Source organism: Procambarus clarkii, chromosome 70 (assembly GCF_040958095.1).
Source record: "Procambarus clarkii isolate CNS0578487 chromosome 70, FALCON_Pclarkii_2.0, whole genome shotgun sequence".
NCBI lineage: Eukaryota > Metazoa > Arthropoda > Malacostraca > Decapoda > Cambaridae > Procambarus > Procambarus clarkii.
In genome coordinates, this window is record NC_091219.1 from 16,867,366 (window position 1) to 16,891,917 (window position 24,552).

General features: G+C 46.7%; 1 protein-coding gene across 1 annotated transcript in view; it reads right to left on the reverse strand.

The window, feature by feature from the left end:
* LOC123775224 (serine/arginine repetitive matrix protein 1-like) overlaps nt 1-24,552 on the reverse strand; it is a 63,365-nt gene that overhangs the window by 16,157 nt on the left and 22,656 nt on the right. Inside the window, exons 7-10 of the mRNA XM_069311509.1 lie at nt 22,094-22,141; nt 21,373-21,426; nt 17,982-18,023; nt 14,726-14,782 (exon numbers count right to left, since the gene is read on the reverse strand). Of these exons, the coding sequence (XP_069167610.1) occupies nt 14,726-14,782; nt 17,982-18,023; nt 21,373-21,426; nt 22,094-22,141 (201 nt within the window). The remainder of the gene's footprint in view (nt 1-14,725; nt 14,783-17,981; nt 18,024-21,372; nt 21,427-22,093; nt 22,142-24,552) is intronic.

Here is a 24,552-nt window from a genome sequence, read left to right on the forward strand (position 1 = left end):
GAGCTCTGGCTCTTTGGTCCCACTCTTTGTGTGTGCGCGCACGCGTGCATGCGTGCGTGGTGGGTGTGTGAGAATGGGAGAGATGGGGGGAAGGGTGTGGGAAGAGATTGTGTGAGGCTGACACTGACCATAATGCTGGCACCAGGCCGAGGGTGTGTACTTCCTTGCTGTTCAACTTACACACACACACACACACACACACACACACACACACACACACAACCTACGATAAGCGACACTATGCACATTCATATATGTAAACATAAGACTTAAGGTCAAAATTGAGAAACAATGTACACAAAAAGCCTGGTAATAGACTTAAATATACTTGTAGAAGTCACAGACCAGACACGAGAGATTACATAGTGACACCTGGATCCCAATATATAATGTATATAGGTGTGATAGAGCAAATAAGTCACTTATTTGCTCTATTTGCTGTGACAAATAAGTCACAGTTTAAGAGCTCTGTATACATAATTTCTTCTTGAATATACCTGCATGTTCAACAGATAAATCTTGAACCAACAGATAAAGTCAACTAGCAAAGACAATTCTCAAGATTTGAAAGCAATGTAGAATTAAGAGACATTATACACTCTCAGACACTGCACCTCTGCCTCTCTGCCCCTCTGCCACTCTGCCCCTCTGCCCCTCTGCCACTCTGCCCCTCTGCCCCTCTGCCACTCTGCCCCTCTGCCACTCTGCCCCTCTGCCACTCTGCCCCTCTGCCACTCTGCCACATTACTCAGGTCACAACCTCACACTAACATCACTACTCGTAATATAAGCAAAAGGGTTAACAAGAGTGAAGGGCTATTCAATCAGTTTGATTGCAATAATAACAATAGGGAGAGAACTTGTAAACATCTAATGGGAAACCGTCTCAAAGAGAGTTCCAAGAGTCTTAAAAAGAGTACCAAGAGTCTCACAAAGAGTACCAAGAGTCTCACAAAGAGACTCTTTGTAGTAGCCGGTTCTTCACGGAGGTGAAGAACCTCCGTGAAGAACTAGCCAGCTGCCCCCCCCCCTCCCTCAGGAGTGAGAGGGGGGCAGCAGGCTAGGGAGGGAGAGTGAGGGGGGGCAGCAGGCTAGGGAGGGAGAGTGAGGGGGGGCAGCAGGCTAGGGAGGGAGAGTGAGGGGGGGGGCAGGAGGCTAGGGAGGGAGAGAGAGTGAGGGAGAGTGAGGGGGGGCAGCAGGCTAGGGAGGGAGAGAGAGAGAGTGAGGGAGAGTGAGGGAGAGTAAGGGGGGCAGCAGGCTAGGGAGGGAGAGAGTGTGAGGGGGGGCAGCAGGCTAGGGAGGGAGAGAGGGAGTGAGGGAGAGTGAGGGGGGGCAGCAGGCTAGGGAGGGAGAGAGAGTGAGGGGGGCAGCAGGCTAGGGAGGGAGAGAGAGAGTGAGGGAGAGTGAGGGGGGGCAGCAGGCTAGGGAGGGAGAGAGAGAGTGAGGGAGAGTGAGGGGGGGCAGCAGGCTAGGGAGGGAGAGAGAGTGATGGGGGGGCAGCAGGCTAGGGAGGGAGAGAGTGAGGGAGAGTGAGGGGGGGGCAGCAGGCTAGGGAGGGAGTGAGAGTGAGGGGGGGCAGCAGGCTAGGGAGGGAGAGAGTGAGGGAGAGTGAGGGGGGGCAGCAGGCTAGGGAGGGAGAGAGAGTGATGGGGGGGCAGCAGGCTAGGGAGGGAGAGAGTGAGGGAGAGTGAGGGGGGGCAGCAGGCTAGGGAGGGAGAGTGAGGGGGGGGCAGCAGGCTAGGGAGGGAGTGAGAGTGAGGGGGGGCAGCAGGCTAGGGAGGGAGTGAGAGTGAGGGGGGGCAGCAGGCTAGGGAGGGAGTGAGAGTGAGGGGGGGCAGCAGGCTAGGGAGGGAGTGAGAGTGATGGGGGGCAGCAGGCTAGGGAGGGAGAGAGTGAGGGAGAGTGAGGGGGGGCAGCAGGCTAGGGAGGGAGAGTGAGGGGGGGCAGCAGGCTAGGGAGGGAGAGTGAGGGGGGGCAGCAGGCTAGGGAGGGAGAGTGAGGGGGGGCAGCAGGCTAGGGAGGGAGTGAGAGTGAGGGGGGGCAGCAGGCTAGGGAGGGAGAGAGAGATAGTGAGGGAGAGTGAGGGGGGGGGCAGCAGGCTAGGGAGGGAGAGTGAGGGAGGGCAGCAGGCTAGGGAGGGAGAGTGAGGGGGGGCAGCAGGCTAGGGAGGGAGAGAGAGAGTGAGGGAGAGTGAGGGGGGGCAGCAGGCTAGGGAGGGAGTGAGAGTGATGGGGGGCAGCAGGCTAGGGAGTGAGAGTGAGGGGGGGGCAGCAGGCTAGGGAGGGAGTGAGAGTGATGGGGGGCAGCAGGCTAGGGAGTGAGAGTGAGGGGGGGCAGCAGGCTAGGGAGGGAGTGAGAGTGATGGGGGGCAGCAGGCTAGGGAGGGAGTGAGAGTGAGGGAGAGTGAGGGGGGGCAGCAGGCTAGGGAGGGAGTGAGAGTGAGGGGGGGCAGCAGGCTAGGGAGGGAGAGAGAGAGTGAGGGAGAGTGAGGGGGGGCAGCAGGCTAGGGAGGGAGTGAGAGTGAGGGGGGCAGCAGGCTAGGGAGGGAGAGAGAGAGAGTGAGGGAGAGTGAGGGGGGGGGGGGCAGCAGGCTAGGGAGGGAGAGTGAGGGGGGGCAGCAGGCTAGGGAGGGAGAGTGAGGGGGGGCAGCAGGCTAGGGAGGGAGAGTGAGGGGGGGCAGCAGGCTAGGGAGGGAGAGTGAGGGGGGGGCAGCAGGCTAGGGAGGGAGAGTAAGGGGGGGCAGCAGGCTAGGGAGTGAGAGTGAGGGGGGGGAGGTAGGGAAGTGGGGCAGCCGAGCACCTGATAAGCACAAGACATAATCTTTATCACCTGGCACAACACCCCACTTCCGGGACACACTCCACCGACACCTCGGACGGTGACACCTCGGGCAGGGGGACCCCAGAGGTAACTGGGGGACACGGTGGTGGTGGGGAGAGAAACGGTTGTGCAAGCAGAAGGGGTGACGGGGTGCAACCCGCTCTCGCACATGACAGTACATATATGACTTATTGCTTATAGTCACTATCTGGCTGATTAATAAGTACATATGTGGTATATGCAAAGTTATATTTTGATTTTAAGGTACAAACTCTTCCTAGGTGATGGCAGTGGAGGTGGCGGTGGGACCTTTCGAAGGCACAGTTTAAGACATTAAAAAATGCTAGTTTTCTAAAGCTAAATCACAAAAAAATACTGTTTGGTAACTGGTCTAAAACCTGATACGAAGGAGGGCAGTTAATATGTTAATATTCCATAGATGTATTGACTAACATCATTATCACCAACCCGATAATACAGTGTCTTCTTCCCTGCTCAAACTGTATTCAAAACGTAAATGTATTACTGAAGAAGACGATGGTTGTAATATGACATATGACGGAATACAAATATTCAGGGACATTCGGGATGGAAACAACAGTTGAGCAGCGGAGCTACAGACTGTGGTGGGAGTGACAGACACCGCCTTATCTTGAGGTTATCTTGAAGATGATTTCGGGGCTTTAGTGTCCCCGCGGCCCGGTCCTCGACCAGGCCTCCACCCTCAGGAAGCAGCCCGTGACAGCTGACTAACACCCAGGTACCTATTTTACTGCTAGGTAACAAGGGGCATAGGGTGAAAGAAACTCTGCCCATTGTTTCTCGCCGGCGCCTGGGATTGAACCCAGGACCACAGGATCACAAGTCCAGCGTGCTGTCCGCTCGGCTCCCTCAAAATTTTCTAAACTATTGCATACAACATATATTACAACATACAATAGTGTGGGAGGGTGTGTGATGGGCAGGTGTGTGGGAGGGTGTGTGATGGGCAGGGGTGTGGGAGGGTGTGTGATGGGCAGGTGTGTGGGAGGGTGTGTGATGGGCAGGTGTGTGGGAGGGTGTGTGATGGGCAGGGGTGTGGGAGGGTGTGTGATGGGCAGGTGTGTGGGAGGGTGTGTGATGGGCAGGGGTGTGGGAGGGTGTGTGATGGGCAGGGGTGTGGGAGGGTGTGTGATGGGCAGGGGTGTGGGAGGGTGTGTGATGGGCAGGTGTGTGGGAGGGTGTGTGATGGGCAGGGGTGTGGGAGGGTGTGTGATGGGCAGGGGTGTGGGAGGGTGTGTGATGGGCAGGGGTGTGGGAGGGTGTGTGATGGGCAGGTGTGTGGGAGGGTGTGTGATGGGCAGGGGTGTGGGAGGGTGTGTGATGGGCAGGGGTGTGGGAGGGTGTGTGATGGGCAGGGGTGTGGGAGGGAGTGTGATGGGCAGGTGTGTGGGAGGGTGTGTGATGGGCAGGGGTGTGGGAAGGTGTGTGATGGGCAGGGGTGTGGGAGGGTGTGTGATGGGCAGGGGTGTGGGAGGGTGTGTGATGGGCAGGTGTGTGGGAGGGGTATGCCTAAGGCAGGAAAGGAGTTGAGAACATTCAGACAGCGTGTCTCCGCCCCTCCCATGTTTATATTGGCACCTCTCACTGTTCCTCCCCTTCCCTCCAATCCACTCCTCCCGTTTCCCTCCCACTCACCCCTCCCCTTCCCTCCAACCCCCCCCCCCCCATCAAGCGACCAAAGGAAGCCAAACCATTCACGTGTTGATTCACTTTAAGAATGATAATGCGATTATTTGTCATTCTTTAATTACTGACGATTGTGGCATGACTTACTTTAATTGTGGCATGAAAGGGGGGGATGGAGGTCTCCGGTGGCTTCACCCGGGAGGGGGGGGAGGTCTCCGGTGGCATCACCCCGGGGGGGGGGCATCCTGGAGGTCACATAACCCTTGACGTCACTCTACCGGGTGTGGCTGCCAGGTTGCTGTCAAGCCCCGATTACCGGAACCCCTCGAGAACCCCCCCGGTGCCCATACCCAAGAGTATACACGACAACCCGGGCAGTACACCGCAGTATACCGGGCACATCCAAGGGCTCGGGAGGTGGAGGGAGGGTAGCCAGGGGGTAACACAGTGTTGTCAACACAAGGGGGCCTACACACACACCAGGGGAGACTACTATATATATACTCACTTTTCCCTCTCCATCTCCTTACCTCGTCTTCTCTCTGAGTGTTGCTCTTTATAGTCAGTGATGCAATGGTTTATTATGGTGTAGCTTAGTGGGTGGTGGGGGGTGGTGGGGGTGGTGGTGGGTGGTGGTGGTGGTGGTGGTGGTGGTGGTGGTGGTGGTGGTGGTGGTGGTGGTGGTGGTGGTGGTGGTGGTGGGTCGTTGTGGTGATGGGTGGTCGCTCTCCTGGGGTTGTTTCCTCTCTCTCTCTCTCTCTCTCTTTCCCACTCCTCCCCTTTTTTCCCCTTTCTTTCTTTTTCAGACATCATGAAAATCGCCGGGATAGCTATAGATGTCGATATTTCTTGAAGGGTAGCACTTGGGCCAACTAGGACTGACCTATGAAAGTCACATACACCCCATGTTCTATGTTGCAAAGTTGGACTTGGACTGGAGGCATCTCCCCAACCGTCTCCTCTCCACCCTCGGACAGAAACAGATAAGACATTCTCTTTTATGCACAAGTTTTTTTTATTACAATGAGGGCCTTGATCCTCTTCCCAGCCCGCCTTGTGTGAGTCAGTAGGAGCATTACATTGCATAGTGAACACTTATGTTTATATCCTGTGATCAATACATTATATGAGGCGGTTATCTTGAGAGGTTATCTTGAGATGATTTCGGGGCCTTTTAGTGTCCCCGCGGCCCGGTCCTCGACCAGGCCTCCACCCCCAGGAAGCAGCCCGTGACAGCTGACTAACACCCAAGTACCTATTTTACTGCTAGGTAACAGGGACATAGGGTGAAAGAAACTCTGCCCAATGTTTCTCGCCGGCGCCTGGGATCGAACCCAGGACCACAGGATCACAAGTCTAGCGTGCTGTCCGCTCGGCCGACCGGTGCTCACAATCTCTTTATCAAACCCGAGAGAATGATGACACTTTTATTTTTAGCTGTACACCTTAAGTTAAATTATAATAACTAGTATCAAAAGAAGGGACCAGGCTGGGGAGACTATGTATCACCATCAGAGGTGTAGGAGAGTCAAAAGGCGCTAAATATCACTAAGGATGCCAATACCAGAACAAAAGCACATAAGCCCAATGATATCAAAGGTATCCGAGTCACTGAAGGATTCTATCGAGGGACAAGTGACCGCGAGGGACATGTGACCGCGAGGGACGGTCCGGAAGCCAAGACACGCTCGTCCTGGAAGTCAGGACATTCAACAGTGATATACACGACCGTACGAGGGACAATGCAGTAAGGGGCAGGGCGGCGCTCCATTAACTGCCCGTGAGTTAAACGTGTATGGCCAATATGTAACCTCGCCAGAGCCGTTTCTCACCGCTGGTTACGGTGTAAGGAAACTACTCTACTCTTAAGAGCACGCAGTTTGTTACCAGTAACAGAAGACCAACGACCCTGCCAACGGGCAAGAATTGAAGAATGGATGACTGTGTAGAAGTCTCCGTGGTGTAGTGATAAGACACTCGCCTGGTGTTCCACGAGCGCTTTGTCATGGGTTCGTATCCTGGCCGGGGAGGATTTACTGTTCGCAAATCCTTAACTGTAGCCTCTGTTTAACGCAACAGTAAAATGTGTACTTGGTTGTAACAACGATTCTTCGCGGCAGGGGATCGTATTCCAGGGACCTGCCCGAAACGCTACGCGTACTAGTGGCTCTACAAGAATGTAACAACTCTTGTATATATCTCAAGTCAGAATAAAGAACATCTTTGCCGGAAATAGGATAAGTGGCGTGGCAGCGTCCGCACGCTCATCTAAGGAACTGGTGTTGGAGGTATTGGAGGTCTCAGTCAGGTGTTGCCTGCCCCATACAAGTGAAGGTCTCCGTCAGGTGTTGCCTGCCCCATACAAGTGAAGGTCTCCGTCAGGTGTTGCCTGCCCCATACAAGTGAAGGTCTCCGTCAGGTGTTGCCTGCCCCATACAAGTGAAGGTCTCCGTCAGGTGTTGCCTGCCCCATACAAGTGAAGGTCTCCGTCAGGTGTTGCCTGCCCCATACAAGTGAAGGTCTCCGTCAGGTGTTGCCTGCCCCATACAAGTGAAGGTCTCCGTCAGGTGTTGCCTGCCCCATACAAGTGAAGGTCTCCGTCAGGTGTTGCCTGCCCCATACAAGTGAAGGTCTCCGTCAGGTGTTGCCTGCCCCATACAAGTGAAGGTTCTCCTCTGTGTGTTACTATTATGTTAAGTATGTCACCTATGCACATATTTAATAAGTCAATATTGACTTATTAAATTTGCGAGAACGGGTTGGTGTGTTACAACTGCTTGTGGCCTCTAACATTTCATAAGTAGTCTAATATAACTGACAAATTTATCTGCAAAGAGACGACATTTCCTTCTTTTCTGGATATTTATGAACTGAGGAAAACAGAAATTGGCAATTCTTCACATGTTGTTTTATCAAAATTATTGGCTTATTATAATGTGAGATCTATGTATATTTATTACAATCTGACAATAAAAATATAATTAATTACCTGATAATAAAAGTAAAGGGCCACATTTGAGCCTGTGACACACGCACAGGTTCGGTAAACACATCTTGTTTAGTCCACATAAACATACATCTCTCGACGGGGAGAGGTAAACACCATTCAAACACCAGTCTATATTTTCTGACGGTTTCACTGGGAACAAAGTTTATCTAGAAGCAAAAGCAAGCATCAGCTTGGCGCAAGAAGATGCGTCAGGTTGTTGCGTCAGGTTGTTGCGTCTGGTTGTTGCGTCTGGTTGCGTCAGGTTGTTGCGTCAGGTTATTGCGTCTGGTTGCGTCACGGTAGTTTGCAGCCTAGCTGTATTCATCATATCAAAGATGACACAATGTTAAAAGTTCATCGATAGTGCTGATCGGTGTTGCGGTATTTTACGACACCTGATTCAAGCCACTTTACTGTGTTTATTATCTTTGAGAACCATTTAGACCTCTTCTTATGCCATAACGTGTATATGATTATCACGGTGGGTAACACAGACATTTTCTTCTTCCCAGTGGACATTAGGCAACATCCCAGATACATAATCCAGTTGGCAGGCGGGTGGTCCTACCCACTGGCAACTCCGCCTCCACCGTCGCGTGTGCTCTCAGAAGCACAAACATTAAAATCGCTTGCCAGACCGCCAAGAAGTCCAGACTCTACTTCCCCCAACACCAAACCACACAAATGCGAGTGTGTATATTTTCCTATGTAGTGGAAATGATTAAATTCACGTAGCTGAGGCTTAGCACCACCTAAATTCACGATTAGACAAAGAGAAACAGAAACTGTGTACACATAACCAAAACTGTTTTGTTTTGGGGTGGTGATATGCCTCATACCACCACCCAACATTCCCGTCGTACCGCCTCTTAAAGTAAAGGGTCTTCAACCATATTTGAATACTTTTAACTCAATAAAACTTGTAAACCACAACTAACACCCTACACGGTCATAACACCTGCAAAGGGGGAACACCTGTAGAGAGGGAACACCTGCCACACAATATTTACTATGTGACGTCGCGATCAATATAAACTATTGGTAAATATTGACCAATACATGTAAACATAACACTTACCTTCCTCACGCTGTGAGCACCACTACTCGTCCACGGGATGCCGGAGTCCAAGTGACATGTACTACACAACACTTACCTTCCTCCCACTGTGAGCACCACTACTCGTCCACGGGATGCCGGAGTCCAAGTGACATGTACTACACAACACTTACCTTCCTCACGCTGTGAGCACCACTACTCGTCCACGGGATGCCGGAGTCCAAGTAACATGTACTACACAACACTTACCTTCCTCCCACTGTGAGCACCACTACTCGTCCACGGGATGCCGGAGTCCAAGTGACATGTACTACACAACACTTACCTTCCTCCCGCTGTGAGCACCACTACTCGTCCACGGGATGCAGGAGTCCAAGTGACATGTACTACACAACACTTACCTTCCTCCCGCTGTGAGCACCACTACTCGTCCACGGGATGCCGGAGTCCAAGTGACATGTACTACACAACACTTACCTTCCTCCCACTGTGAGCACCACTACTCGTCCACGGGATGCAGGAGTCCAAGTGACATGTACTACACAACACTTACCTTCCTCACGCTGTGAGCACCACTACTCGTCCACGGGATGCCGGAGTCCAAGTGACATGTACTACACAACACTTACCTTCCTCCCACTGTGAGCACCACTACTCGTCCACGGGATGCAGGAGTCCAAGTGACATGTACTACACAACACTTACCTTCCTCACGCTGTGAGCACCACTACTCGTCCACGGGATGCCGGAGTCCAAGTGACATGTACTACACAACACTTACCTTCCTCCCACTGTGAGCACCACTACTCGTCCACGGGATGCCGGAGTCCAAGTGACATGTACTACACAACACTTACCTTCCTCCCGCTGTGAGCACCACTACTCGTCCACGGGATGCCGGAGTCCAAGTGACATGTACTACACAACACTTACCTTCCTCCCGCTGTGAGCACCACTACTCGTCCACGGGATGCAGGAGTCCAAGTGACATGTACTACACAACACTTACCTTCCTCCCACTGTGAGCACCACTACTCGTCCACGGGATGCAGGAGTCCAAGTGACATGTACTACACAACACTTACCTTCCTCCCACTGTGAGCACCACTACTCGTCCACGGGATGCAGGAGTCCAAGTGACATGTACTACACAACACTTACCTTCCTCCCACTGTAAGCACCACTACTCGTCCACGGGATGCCGGAGTCCAAGTGACATGTACTACACAACACTTACCTTCCTCCCACTGTGAGCACCACTACTCGTCCACGGGATGCCGGAGTCCAAGTGACATGTACTACACAACACTTACCTTCCTCACGCTGTGAGCACCACTACTCGTCCACGGGATGCCGGAGTCCAAGTGACATGTACTACACAACACTTACCTTCCTCCCACTGTAAGCACCACTACTCGTCCACGGGATGCCGGAGTCCAAGTGACATGTACTACACAACACTTACCTTCCTCCCACTGTGAGCACCACTACTCGTCCACGGGATGCCGGAGTCCAAGTGACATGTACTACACAACACTTACCTTCCTCACGCTGTGAGCACCACTACTCGTCCACGGGATGCCGGAGTCCAAGTGACATGTACTACACAACACTTACCTTCCTCCCACTGTGAGCACCACTACTCGTCCACGGGATGCAGGAGTCCAAGTAACATGTACTACACAACACTTACCTTCCTCACGCTGTGAGCACCACTACTCGTCCACGGGATGCCGGAGTCCAAGTGACATGTACTACACAACACTTACCTTCCTCCCACTGTGAGCACCACTACTCGTCCACGGGATGCCGGAGTCCAAGTGACATGTACTACACAACACTTACCTTCCTCACGCTGTGAGCACCACTACTCGTCCACGGGATGCCGGAGTCCAAGTGACATGTACTACACAACTTGTACTAACATCCATAATATGGAACTTACATTTAATGAGCGGCCCACCAGCCAATATAAATTAAAATGTATTAAGGAAACAAATTTAAAATCAAAATCACAAAAAACAGACTGAAAATCTCGAATAGAAAAGAAAAGAAACACACACAGGAAGTTCACACACGCAATAATAACTCAAACAGGAAGTTCACACACGCAATAATAACTTAAACAGGAAGTTCACACACGCAATAATAACTCAAACAGGAAGTTCACACACGCAATAATAACTCAAACAGGAAGTTCACACACGCAATAATAACACAAACAGGAAGTTCACACACGCAATAATAACACAAACACGGAACTCAGCAAAAGACAAACCGGAGAGAGAGGAGAGTACTGAAGGAGGTGGGGGCACAACATAGGACCACACCAAACACTGCTATACTCCCAGTCTAATTACCAAGGCGTGAAAGCAAGCGCATTACCCAGATGGGATGAATGACAGGACACGTATTATTAAGGTAGAAAATCCACAGGGCAAATTACCACACAGTTTTACGGAGGGAAAAATATTACGTCCACCCGGGAGAGATTTCTCCCCCCAGACATTGCATCACACACTGGGAAAATATGAACTTTGAAAACTCACCCCACGTAAGACGGAAGGTCTGGGCGACATGGGAGACTTTGGGGAGTGAGTACCCTGGAAGAACACCACGCCAGAGAGAGGAGAGAAGAGGCGTTAGTGTGTGGGCTCCAAGCTGCCCGGCTCTGCATAGCCAAGCAAGAAGCTTATGGCGGGCAAACAATGGTATTTCTAAGGCTAGCACATCATCCAACAGGAAAATGGGGCGGACAAAAAAACTCAAGCTTACCATGCTAAGTAAGAATTGTTCGGAAAAGTGCGTTTTCTTTGAGCAGTTTGAATCAACGTTTTCTGTGAAACTTTACATCAACGGTTTCTACAAAACACGACTTAAACATTACTGTTTACTTTAATACCAAATTAAGATAATCAGTAATATCGGCCACCAGACGAACTGTCTGTTAATATTAGCAATTTGCAAGACGGAAGCCGTCCAGCCCATTTTCCACGGATTATACAGATCTAACATGACTACAGCTGATGCTAACTTGACTTACTAGTTTGTTATGGGAGTAATACATGTATACCTGCCCAAGGTCCTCACACTCAGTAGTTTGACATTTACGTTAATGCTATCAACACTGGCGCCTGTCTTGAGTACTACATACCCAATCAAAGTTTAAGGGGAATTAATATACTTTAGAAGCATTGCAATTAGAAGATAACACTACCCAGGAATATGAACTGTGTTATTTATATATTGCAATAGTAGTAGTAGTAGTAGTATTAATAGTAGTAGTAGTAGTATTAATAGTAGTATCAGTAGTAATAGCAGTAGCAGCACCAGTAGTAGTAGGTGTATTAGTAATACGAATACTAGTAATACTATAGTGGAATAACACTGTAGTAGAGGGAGTGGTAGTATAAGCATGAACAGTCATAGGAAATAGCGAGGTTGTAGTTATAAGGTTAAGACCTCCAGGTGTGTGGCAGGACTACTGGAGGAGCAGCACCCAGAGAGAGCTGGTGACGACACTAGGTGGTGGTGAGGACGGGCAGGACTCACCTTGCTGCTGAAGAAGAGGGAGGACGGCCTGGGGGAGGTGGGCGACCACGGCTCTTGTTGCTGATGACCGCCAGCCACACCCAGCAACACCACGCAGAGAGAGAGAGAGAGAGGGGGAGAGAGGGGAGAGAGAGGGGGAGAGAGAGGGGGAGAGAGAGGGGGAGAGAGAGAGAGGAGAGAGAGAGAGAGAGAGAGAGAGAGAGAGAGAGAGAGAGAGAGAGAGAGAGAGAGAGAGAGAGAGAGAGAGAGAGAGAGAGAGAGAGAGGAGAGAGAGAGAGAGAGAGGGGAGAGAGAGAGGGAGGGGGATAGAGAGAGAGAGAGGGGAGAGAGAGAGAGACGTTAGTCAGGTTATCACTGGTGGGTACAGGTACAATAAGGTCCACATAATAAAGCCAAGCTTGACAGAGGCGGGGAGGCTTAAGGCAGACGAGGAGTTTTAATGACACTTTCAAAAGGCAGTTCAAAATGGAGGCCAAAGGAGGGGACTTTTGAATACATAACTTAAGCCTATAAGTGGACCAGAAGAGGACGTCTTAACACCAACCCAACCCCGCCTTAAGTAACACGCCCGGCACATTAACCAACAAGGGTATTTTCCTATAGGGATATCATGTTTACTGACGAGGTCGGATGGGGAGTAAACAATGATTTTCCAAAGAGGAAACAGTTGGATCTTCGAACAGCAAATGCAAGAAAAACTTTATAAACAACTGATGGCTAAAAGATATGATGAAAATACACACTATAAAAGTTAAAGCCTTAATAAATATAACGGAGTTGGTAGTGTGTGTGTGAGTGTGGTATAGACCTGCAGGCTGCCCTAGTGGTCAACAGGTCCAGAGGCTCCTGAGAGACAACTCTGGCCTTTAGACAACACGCATCAGGTCAGGTCACCACGCCAGGCAACGGACACGATAAATAACTAGAAACCCTGAAAACAGTTAAATTAGTAAACCGTTTATAGACTGAACGAACAAATTGTTTACATATTTCAGTCAGACATTTAAGGAAAAATCGTCAACTTTATTCGAATTCGACATTTCTTCAGGACACTTGTGTTGAAGCCGCTGGCGAGGAGCAAGCATCAACATTGTGCTGGAGCCATGAGAGCTCCACCACACGTGGTAATGGTACCATTAATTTAGGCTCGTAACAGTACCTGTAGTTGTTAAACACCATTACTGGCGTCAACAGTGATGATAACAGTCACAAGTAATATGTCGTAGTAGTAGTAGTGGTAGTAGCATTAGTGAAAGAATCCAGCAGTAGAATAGTAACAGTAACGAAGCCTAATAATTCCATAAGAGACATTAGCAACACCCGTGCCACCATTATTATTACCATGGGAGAAAACAGTGTGAAACACAATAAAGATTAAAGTAGTAATGGTATGCAGTATAAGGTAACTGACATACAACACACTATAAACAAATATCAACATTTGCACCAGCTGGCAAGAAACCAACAGGAACCGTAACACTAATAACAAGGTAAGAAACAGTGGAGGCAGAGTACCAGCCGTGGCCACAGTCGACGCCTTTCTCTATAAACATTCACAATACAAAGAAAACGACGCAAATAGGAATAAATCTAGCGGGAACCATAAGATAAAGTTGACATTCAGACCATCACATGTTGCTGTAGGAAATGGAGAAGAAAATTGATCTTCAACAACTTTGGAAGAGGACTCGTCTATCGTGTGTGTGGTGTCTACTGTCTGTGGTGTCTGTACTGTGTGTGCTGTCTGTACTGTCTGTGGTGTCTGTACTGTCTGCGGAGTGTGTACTGTCTGCGGTGTACACGTCAGACAACTGTGCCGTTGAGGTAGTGTTGAGAGCCGTATCAGTAACATAAAGGAAGAGCTCCATGCAGTCACAGTAACCATGCACGCATTCACGGTACGCCAGGAGGCCTGGTCGACGACCGGGCCGCAGGGGACGCTAAGCCCCGGAATCACCTCAAGGTAAGGTACCACTGCTAACTCCTCCTGAGAAATATTACCAACAGTACTATTACAAGTGCAGCAACACACTACCAAACAATGGTTGGAAATGTCTTTCAATGACACAACTCGTTGTTAACTGTTAGTCACCATAGTTAAGGACCTCCAGGGCCGAGTCGAAGAAGCAGCATCCTCTGTGACGCAACAAGTCATTACTGTTATAAACTGTCACGACTCCCAAACTTAATTACCAAATTACAGGATGCCTTCATACACACTTTGACGGTTGTCAAGGTGACAACGACCATTCACCACGACAAGGAAAGCGGACGTAATACACATGCAAACAGATGAAGATATAATCATACAAAAGTAAGGTAAGGTATTACTCCTACTCCGGTAGGAACAAGTGCACCAGAGAAAGCGTGACCCGGGCCGAAGCATGCGCGTTCTGGAAGGGGCGTGCAAAATCCACTCAACTGGAGAGTAGCGGCGGCGGGCGGCGCCAGTTCTTCAGGGAGACACGCAGGACGGACGGACGGACGGAGTTTTAAATGTTCATATTTAAAGTCAAAATACGGGTAGTGCAGGAGAGAATAGTGACACTGAAGGGGATGGGAGGGTAGTGAACAATGGGCGTCATGCAGGACACTGCTCCCTGAGGAGGTAGAGGGAGCAGCACCCACCAAAAACTCACCCCTCGATCTCTCATGAGCACCTGAGACGGCTTCACATTGCTGGGGGACCTCGTGTCCTATAAGACAAAACAAGACACTGCCAGAGGTGGTAACACAGCTGTGAGGCCTCTACAGCAGGGGCTGTGAGGCCTCTACAGCAGGGGCTGTGAGGCCTCTACAGCAGGGGCTGTGGGGCCTCTACAGCAGGGACTGTGGGGCCTCTACAGCAGGGGCTGTGAGGCCTGTACAGCAGGGACTGTGGAGCCTCTACAGCAGGGACTGTGAAGCCTCTACAGCAGGGGCTGTAGAGGCCTCCAGGTCTTCACACGTCTCCGCAGCCAAACAAAAGACATCCAGCTGGACAGATTTTTCAGCTGCCAGCTGGAATGTTAAAATATATAATGTCAGGAAAAGCTAATTAAACTAACTGCCAACTTACCGCCGAGCGAGAGTACAAGATGTGTACATTATGAGAGGCATGCAAGGAGAGGATGGGGCGGGCGGGGGACCCTCGTAGATACCTTTTCCTGATTGAGTTTTGAAAGTATAGCTAACCAGCCCACGTGGTCTTAACCACACCTATTATCTCTGATAGATATATCTACTTTCTCTTGTGCCAATATTTACCGATATAATGGACAGTGACACACTGAGAACAATGCCAGAACTTAACAAGCCACAACGCCCTCATTAACAACTCGGCATTACGGTAACCGCTCAAGTGGCAACCCGCTCTCGCACAAGACAGTACATATATGACTTATTACTTGTAGTCACTATTTGGCTGATTAATAAGTACATATGTGGTATATGCCAAGTTATATTGTGATTTTAAGGTAAAAACTCTTCCTATAGATTCGCTAAACACCAGTTTTCATATTAGGAATTTCTTTTTCAGTTTTATTAAACAATAGAGATTTTACACAATATTTGACAATATCCTGAGTTACTTTACAATTTATTTAAATAATTTGGCTTTGTTTTATTATTTTTATAAAACTGTAATATCAATATAGGTATAGGTTAAGTAATAATTGCAATTAAGAAGCAATAAGATGCTTATCTTAACATATTAAGAAGGCTAGGTTAGGTCGGTGTTTTCTATGAAGCTTTTCAAGGTAAACTAAAATATTCACAATAAATTAGTATGTCACATATGCACTTATTAATAAGCCAATATTGACTACAAGCAAGTGCGAGAACGGGTTGCAACTGGACAACTGAAGCTTTAGCAACAGTGGACAAATACCTGACACTCTCCCAGACACTTCACATATTTGACCGTCACGGCTATCTGACGGACAGTTAGTGATTGTTCTACAAAGTATCTGGCAGACAGCTATTGATTGTTCTATAAAGTATCCGGCAGACAGCTATTAATTGTTCTATAAAGTATCCGGCAGACAGCTATTGATTGTTCTACAAAGTATCTGGTAGATAGCTATTGATTGTACCGTAAAGTATCCGGCAGACAGCTATTGATTGTACCGTAAAGTATCCGGCAGACAGCTATTGATTGTACTGTAAAATATCCGGCAGACAGCAATTGATTGTACCGTAAAGTATCCGGCAGACAGCTATTGATTGTTCTATAAAGTATCCGGCAGACAGCTATTGATTGTACTGTAAAGTATCCTGACAGACAGCTATTGATTGTTCTATAAAGTATCCGGCAGACAGCTATTGATTGTACTGTAAAGTATCCGGCAGACAGCTATTGATTGTACCGTAAAGTATCCGGCAGACAGCTATTGATTGTACCGTAAAGTATCCGGCAGACAGCTATTGATTGTACTGTAAAATATCCGGCAGACAGCTATTGGTTGTACCGTAAAGTATCCGGCAGACAGCTATTGTTCTATAAAGTATCCGGCAGACAGCTATTGATTGTACTGTAAAGTATCCGGCAGACAGCTATTGATTGTTCTACAAAGTATCTGGCAGACAGCTATTGATTGTTCTACAAAGTATCTGGCAGACAGCTATTCATTGTTCTATAAAGTATCCGGCAGACAGATATTGAATAAACTATCACGTGGGCAAATAATGCATATATCTCAGTCACAGCCTCGCTCCTGTGCCAGGTAAGTCCACTACGGGCTCACCATAGCCCGTGCTACTTGCCCCGCTCCTGTGCCAGGTAAGTCCACTACGGGCTCACCATAGCCCGTGCTACTTGCAACATTTGGTTCCCAGTAGCTGAACCAAAAAGAACCATAACAACAGGAGCAGCGTGTAACAAAGTGGCCGCACATCAGAGTTGCAACACTTTGTAACATGGACCGCTGAGGCTGCTGGCACTACTGGGGTTACCGGGATTACTGGGCTGCTGGGAGTACTGGGATTACTGGGTTGCTGGGAGTACAGGTAATTACCAAATATTCCCACTTGGTGTAGGGTAAATACTTCATCACTACTCTGGATTAGTTAAGGACTACTGGACATTACTACTTGTCCGGTTGCTGGATATATTAGATACCGGTTAGGATAACAGGAGCCGCTCAGTATAACAGGAGCCGGCCGCTGGGACATTACTAATGTTAGAGACACTTTTTTACTAGAACAAAGTGTCGTAAATAAGTATATTGTGAGACATGCAGTAGTTACAACAATGTGAGCAAATGGAATTATCAGGGGGATAGCGCCAAGCCATTACGACTATATAGCACTGGGATGGGGTCAGGATAAGGATTTAGGATGGGGCGGGGGAAGGAATGGTGCCCAACCACTTGGACGGTCGGGGATTGAATGCCGACCTGCATGGAGCGAGACCCTCGCTCTACCGTCCAGTCCAAGTGGTCAACAATGTGAGTGAAGAGGTTTAACGTGGGAGGATGGCTAATGAGCGGATTAACGTGGATATATCTAATTAGGGGATTTACTATGCGTGGCTGTAGCGATGAAGGATTTAACGTGTGGGATGGCTGGTGGTACAATATAAGGTGTGGGATGGCTGGTGGTACAATACAAGGTGTGGGATGGCTGGTGGTACAATACAAGGTGTGGGATGGCTGGTGGTACAATACAAGGTGTGGGATGGCTGGTGGTACAATACAAGGTGTGGGGATGGCTGGTGGTACAATACAAGGTGTGGGATGGCTGGTGGTACAATACAAGGTGTGGGGATGGCTGGTGGTACAATACAAGGTGTGAGGATGGCTGGTGGTACAATACAAGGTGTGGGATGGCTGGTGGTACAATACAAGGTGTGGGGATGGCTGGTGGTACAAGCAAGGAGGGAGCATGAAGCAAGAGGTGCCGGGGCCGGCCACTTACCCTGTGCAAGAACAAGCGGGCAGGCGTCGGGGAGCTTGCGTCCTACAGGAGCCGTGAGGAAGGAGAGAGAAGCTTAAAAAAATGAAGCACCATCACCTTAGCTTAAGCTTACTCGCTTAGCGATGATTATCTCTAGTATTAGCAATTACTCTATACACAAGAGCCTAGTTTTAGTGCGGCTCATCATTAGCTTTTCCTAGTTACTTGTTTGTTAATTCTAAGCGTAGGATATTATCAATGAGTTTACTTCCACTATGAAGCTCGAGCAGCACTATAGCTATGGTTGCTGCGTTAAGAGTATAGTTACCCCGGGGTTATCCTTACTATTATCATACACCATACTCACCTATATTACTCTTATTCTTATCACTTATTATTGTAACTTAGTCAAGCTGGTGAACTTAAATTTATACTGAATGATGCAATAACAAAGAGGATTCCATCATTTTATATATATATATATATATATATATATATATATATATATATATATATATATATATATATATATATAAATATATATATATATATATATATATATAAATATATATATATATAATGTGTGTAAATCACGAAAAAAATTAACATGATGAATAATATGACTGATCACGAAGGAAAATGATTCAGGAAATTCATTATGTACTTTCGTATTACTCAATACATCTTCATAAGGATTAATTAATACGTAATTATTACATGCAGGTGTGACGATAAGAGGTGGTAACTCTTACAAGGACCGGCTATAGTCCTGCATTCTCATTGTCTGACACAGTAGATGTGGTGTAAGCTGCCAGTTCTCTCTCTCTGACGAAGGAAGTACCTAAATTGGCTGTTGATAACTGGATTTAGATTTTTAGGTCTAGTGCTTTTATGTCCAATTTTCACTGTACCTGTTCATTATTTCGGCGTTGGTGGTCAGAATCGTTCTGGTGGTGGTCAGGTTGTGTACATAAAGTATGAGATTTTTTAACGAGGCCTTGATGTTTGTGCAATGATAGGTGCCTAATAAGACATATTATTGTCCTGCTCATACATTAAAAGTACTGGGGCCTGGCATTCCTCAGGTGGACACGTATCAACATTAGTCTCTTTAATGACGTTTCTTTTCGTGTCAGGGAAGTTTTATATTAGCATATTGGCAGTCACCTTACTCTTGTAGTAAATGGGGAGGTAACTCTGTTGTTCAGTGTTGGAAGAGAACACACATGGTACACAACACACATGGCACACAACACACAGCCGGGCCATCACAAGCGAGCTCACCAAAAAACAGCAGCAATGGGAGGATAAACATAGCACAAGCACTTCACATTAAACATTCCCATCCACTCCTGAGGAGCGAGCTTACACCCAGGTACGTCTTATCAACAAGACCAAACAACTATAAGTTTGAATTCCCCTTGCTGTCCAAGACAACCAATGAAAATGCAGGCGCAAATTACTCTGCCATCTCTCAACAGAGTTTCCACCTGTGTTTGCAACAAAATACTGTAAGATTCTGAGATAATAATATTATTGCACAAATCAGATGTTAAGCTTAATATGAAAACTTCAGTAGACACGGTGTGGCTGTCGTGGCGCCTTACTCCTACGTCTTGGGGTCGGAATATACACATTTCTCCGCATTTTCTTACATTGAACTATCGTTACCGAAAATGTTTTAGTTTATATGAAAATAATTGAGGCACGTGTTGGGGAATATATGACCAAATAAATCTATGCTTAGTGGAAACTTGCCACTAAATACCAATCACTACTTTAAAGAAAGGACGAGAACTCATTATAGAAGGGGCGCTGAACACGTTCGACCAGATACCGTATAATCCCTAAATAGGTTATGTACATGTAGGAAATAACAGTTATTAATTAGTAAATATAAGTGATGAGGGCAGTAGCGGTATTATAAGATATCAACACACTGTAAACACTCTTGGTGGGACTCAATGCCCATCTTGTGTCAGATTCAGCAAGTCTGGTACACACTCCTCGCCTTCATATTATATCCTGCAACCCGTCCTCATACTAAATGAATCTATATTTGTAAGTGCTGGATAAAAAGAGTACAAGATGAATGTTCTCAAAAGGATAATGAACAATTATTAGTATTAATAGACATCAACTTCAGTTCAACTACAAAACCATATATATATATATATATATATATATATATATATATATATATATATATATATATATATATATATATATATATATATATATATATGTGTGTGTGTGGATTGGTAAATGGCGGTCAGCACACTTATGTACCACCAGGCACATATATGGGAGGCGTGTCACATGTTGGGAACGGGCTGCGTACGGATACCATCAGCGGATACAAGTCCCATCCAACACAAGACGCTTTGCCAACAGATTGTAAAACCTAGCTAACGTTATCCAACCGGACCTAACCTTATCCAACCCGGACCTAACCTTACCCAACCGGACCTAACCTTACCCAACCGGACCTAACCTTACCCAACCCGGACCTAACCTTACCCAACCGGACCTAACCTTACCCAAACCGGACCTAACCTTACCCAACCGGACCTAACCTTATCCAACCCGGACCTAACCTTACCCAACCCGGACCTAACCTTACCCAACCGGACCTAACCTTATCCAACCGGACCTAACCTTACCCAACCCGGACCTAACCTTTCCCAACCGGACCTAACCTTACCCAAACCGGACCTAACCTTACCCAACCGGACCTAACCTTATCCAACCCGGACCTAACCTTACCCAACCCGGACCTAACCTTACCCAACCGGACCTAACCTTATCCAACCGGACCTAACCTTACCCAACCCGGACCTAACCTTACCCAACCGGACCTAACCTTATCCAACCCGGACCTAACCTTATCCAACCCGGACCTAACCTTACCCAACCCGGACCTAACCTTACCCAACCCGGACCTAACCTTATCCAACCGGACCTAACCTTACCCAACCGGACCTAACCTTATCCAACCCGGACCTAACCTTATCCAACCCGGACCTAACCTTACCCAACCCGGACCTAACCTTACCCAACCGGACCTAACCTTATCCAACCGGACCTAACCTTACCCAACCGGACCTAACCTTATCCAACCCGGACCTAACCTTATCCAACCCGGACCTAACCTTACCCAACCCGGACCTAACCTTACCCAACCCGGACCTAACCTTACCCAACCGGACCTAACCTTACCCAACCGGACCTAACCTTACCCAACCGGACCTAACCTTACCCAACCGGACCTAAGCTTATCCAACCCGGACCTAACCTTACCCAACCGGACCTAACCTTACCCAAACCACCCTAAGTTGAGAGAAGGAGCGTTGCCTAACAGTGTTGTACAAGACGTGACCATCCCCACGCTACCAAATAAGTGTGCACTCACCCGTTCTTTCTGCGCCAGCGGAGAGGGCTTCATAGGCGTCGGTGACAGGGGGTCCTGGCAGAGGGAAACACTCGCATAAACAAAAGTCTCAAAAAAAGGAAAATTAAATAAAACAAAGGTAAAATAATTAAATGGATGTAAATATAGATTAAGTTGAGCAATGAGCATTCTGGACAAGAGAGCATAAGTCGTTTGCTTACTCTTACTATGTCCTGAAATATACGTTGATCCTCCACAACCTAATTCTTATTAGTCATTAAAGACTAATTATATTATATATTTATATTTATATTATCAAATATATATAAATAATTTATAGGATATTTATAAATATCAAATATATGCTCGTATACTCGAAACTGAAGATTAATGTAAATAAAGTATACCCTGGGCGCTATAGTCTCAGCTGGGTACACTAGAGTTTACTAATCATCATCTCCGGTAGGCATTAAGGTATATTTTATGGTTAGTGGAGAGACATATTATGGTTGTAATTACCGGCCATAGCATACTTTACCTTATACCTGATAGGATGACTTAATATATGATGATAATTATTGCGAGTATACCTCCCTCCCAGGACCTGTACACCTCCCCCCACCCCAGGACCTGTACACCTCCCTCCTCCCCCCTAGGACCTGTACACCCCCCCCCCCCGGACACACACACACTGGTGTACACATACAGAGGATGACACAGGTGGTCCAGCGTGTAGACTTACCCTGTCGCTGTAGACGAGAGGCGAGGGCCGGGACGGTGACCAGGGCTCCTGAGGGCAGGGCAGGGCGAGGGTGGACAGGGGCACAGGACAAAGAAAAATTAAGATTAAACCTTAAATAAAACAAGAGAGTAATTCAAGGTGTCACTTTATTATAAATAAAAACTATAGCAATATCATGATATTCACTGCATACACTCCATCCTGCACTCCGACAACCCGCTCTCGCACAAGACAGCACATATATGACTTATTGCTTATAGTCACTATTTTGCCTATAATAAGTACATATGTGACATATTCCAAGCCATATTTTTTCAAGGCACTAACTTTTCCTCTCAGTTTTATTAAACAATAGAGGTTTTATACAAAATTTGACAATATCCTGAGTTACTTTATAATTTATTTAAATATTTTAGTTTTGTTTTATTTTTATAAAACTGTAGTATAAATATAGGTATAGGTTCAGTACTAATTGTAATATCTTAACATACTAAGAAGGTTAGGTTAGGTCGGGGTTTTCTATTCAGCATTTCAAGGTAGAGTCAAATATTCACAATAAATTAGTATGTCACATATGCACTTATTCATAAGCAAGATATTGACTATAAGCAAGTGCGAGAACGGGTTGCAGAGTGGCAACAGTACATATACTGACTAACGCCGACCCAAGTCAGTATTTGACTTGTATATCTGACAACACACACATACACCATCAATCTTTTATACAGAGTAATAATAAACGCTTTTTCTCATACATAAATTTTAATTAATATATATCATATATGCATATAGATTTATGCATATTATATAGTTAGGCCTAAAGAAGGTCGTGTAGGTGTTTCAGTTAGGTTGATTAACAGTGTTGCCAGCACAGACGGCAAGTGAGTGATGAGAGAATGAAGGACCTAACCTAACCCATTAAAAATTATAGACAAAAATATAGACAAAATTATATATAATAACAACAATTTATATTTGAGAAAAGTTTTTTCAGTTACACAGTATGTTGAAAATTATATATGTCTTTAGAATCAGTCACAGCCTGGGCGATCACAGCCTGTGGACAAGTTGATAATCAATCCATGCTCTAGCCCCCCCCCCCCCCACCTCTCCCCTTTCCCATGAAGTGGAAAATACTTTAAAAAGTATTAAAAGTACTTTAACAATTACTTTACACAGCCATCGTGGGGTGAGTGGCAGGTCTCGTGGTTGATGGAGCCGCTCTTCTCTTAGTATTAATGTACATCAACCTATCCATTCTCAATTGTATCCCACCCACACAAAAAATTATTTAGTAATGTCAAACTATTTAAGTTTGTTAAGGATGAGGATTCAGTGTTGTTGTGTACTGATGGGACGGGAGGTGACTGTGTCAGTATAAACAGTTTGGCACCTTAGTATTTTTGGTATATTTATAGTCAAGTTTTTAAAGTAAATAAAAAATTAAATAAATAAACCGTAAATTCATATAAGAGCTTTTGTAATATTTGAATTAGTTTTAATTATATTTTGTTTTAATGAAAAATGTCATAAAATATATCATTAATACATAGATAGTCAATACACACACACACACACACACACACACACACACACACACACACACACACACACACACACACACACACACACATCACCACAAACCTTACTGAAAAATCTATTAATACAAAATCTAGTAGAAAAATATATTAATTAATGAGAATAACCGAATCAACAGCTGTTAAAATACACCCATTGTTAAACAACAATTATGTTATAACTTGAGGCATAAGGTGTGATCCGCCAGTGTCAAACATGTCCCAAATATGTTAGAAACATGATAAGAACATGTCTTGAACATGTTAATAACATGTTCGGAACATGTCCGGAACACGAGTGCTGCCAGCAATAAAATCATTGTTGCTATTCAAACTGACAGTGTTAAAACCCTCACAGTTACTTAGGTTTAATTGCCAAGCAAAAAAATGGAAAAAATGCAGCGTAAAAAACTGGGCAGTTACGTATGATTATCTAAATAAACTCCTGTGGTATTGTTAAATAACACAACTAATGGTGCTTGTCATGAGTACTTAGCTATCAACACATTGACGCCAGGATTCATGACGCATCTACGCAACCATTTACGAAACCTGTACATCTTTCCTCGACCATAAAGGCTTTATTTACATTTATTAAATATTGTATAAGCTCCGAAGCGCTGCCAGGTTGTTTACAACAATAAACATAGAGTGTGATGTTTGGAAGTTGGTGATGTGTTTAGTATATGTAAACATCAGAAATCACAATAGCGTGATGCATCAAATGAATAAATCCACAAGGGCCGTGACGAGGGTTCGAACCTACGTCTGACAAGATCCCAGACGCGCCTTAATCGACTGAACTACGACATGGTATAAGAATTGCAACCGGGAAATCAACCTGACCTAGCCGGTCGGTCGAGCGGACAGCACACTGGACTT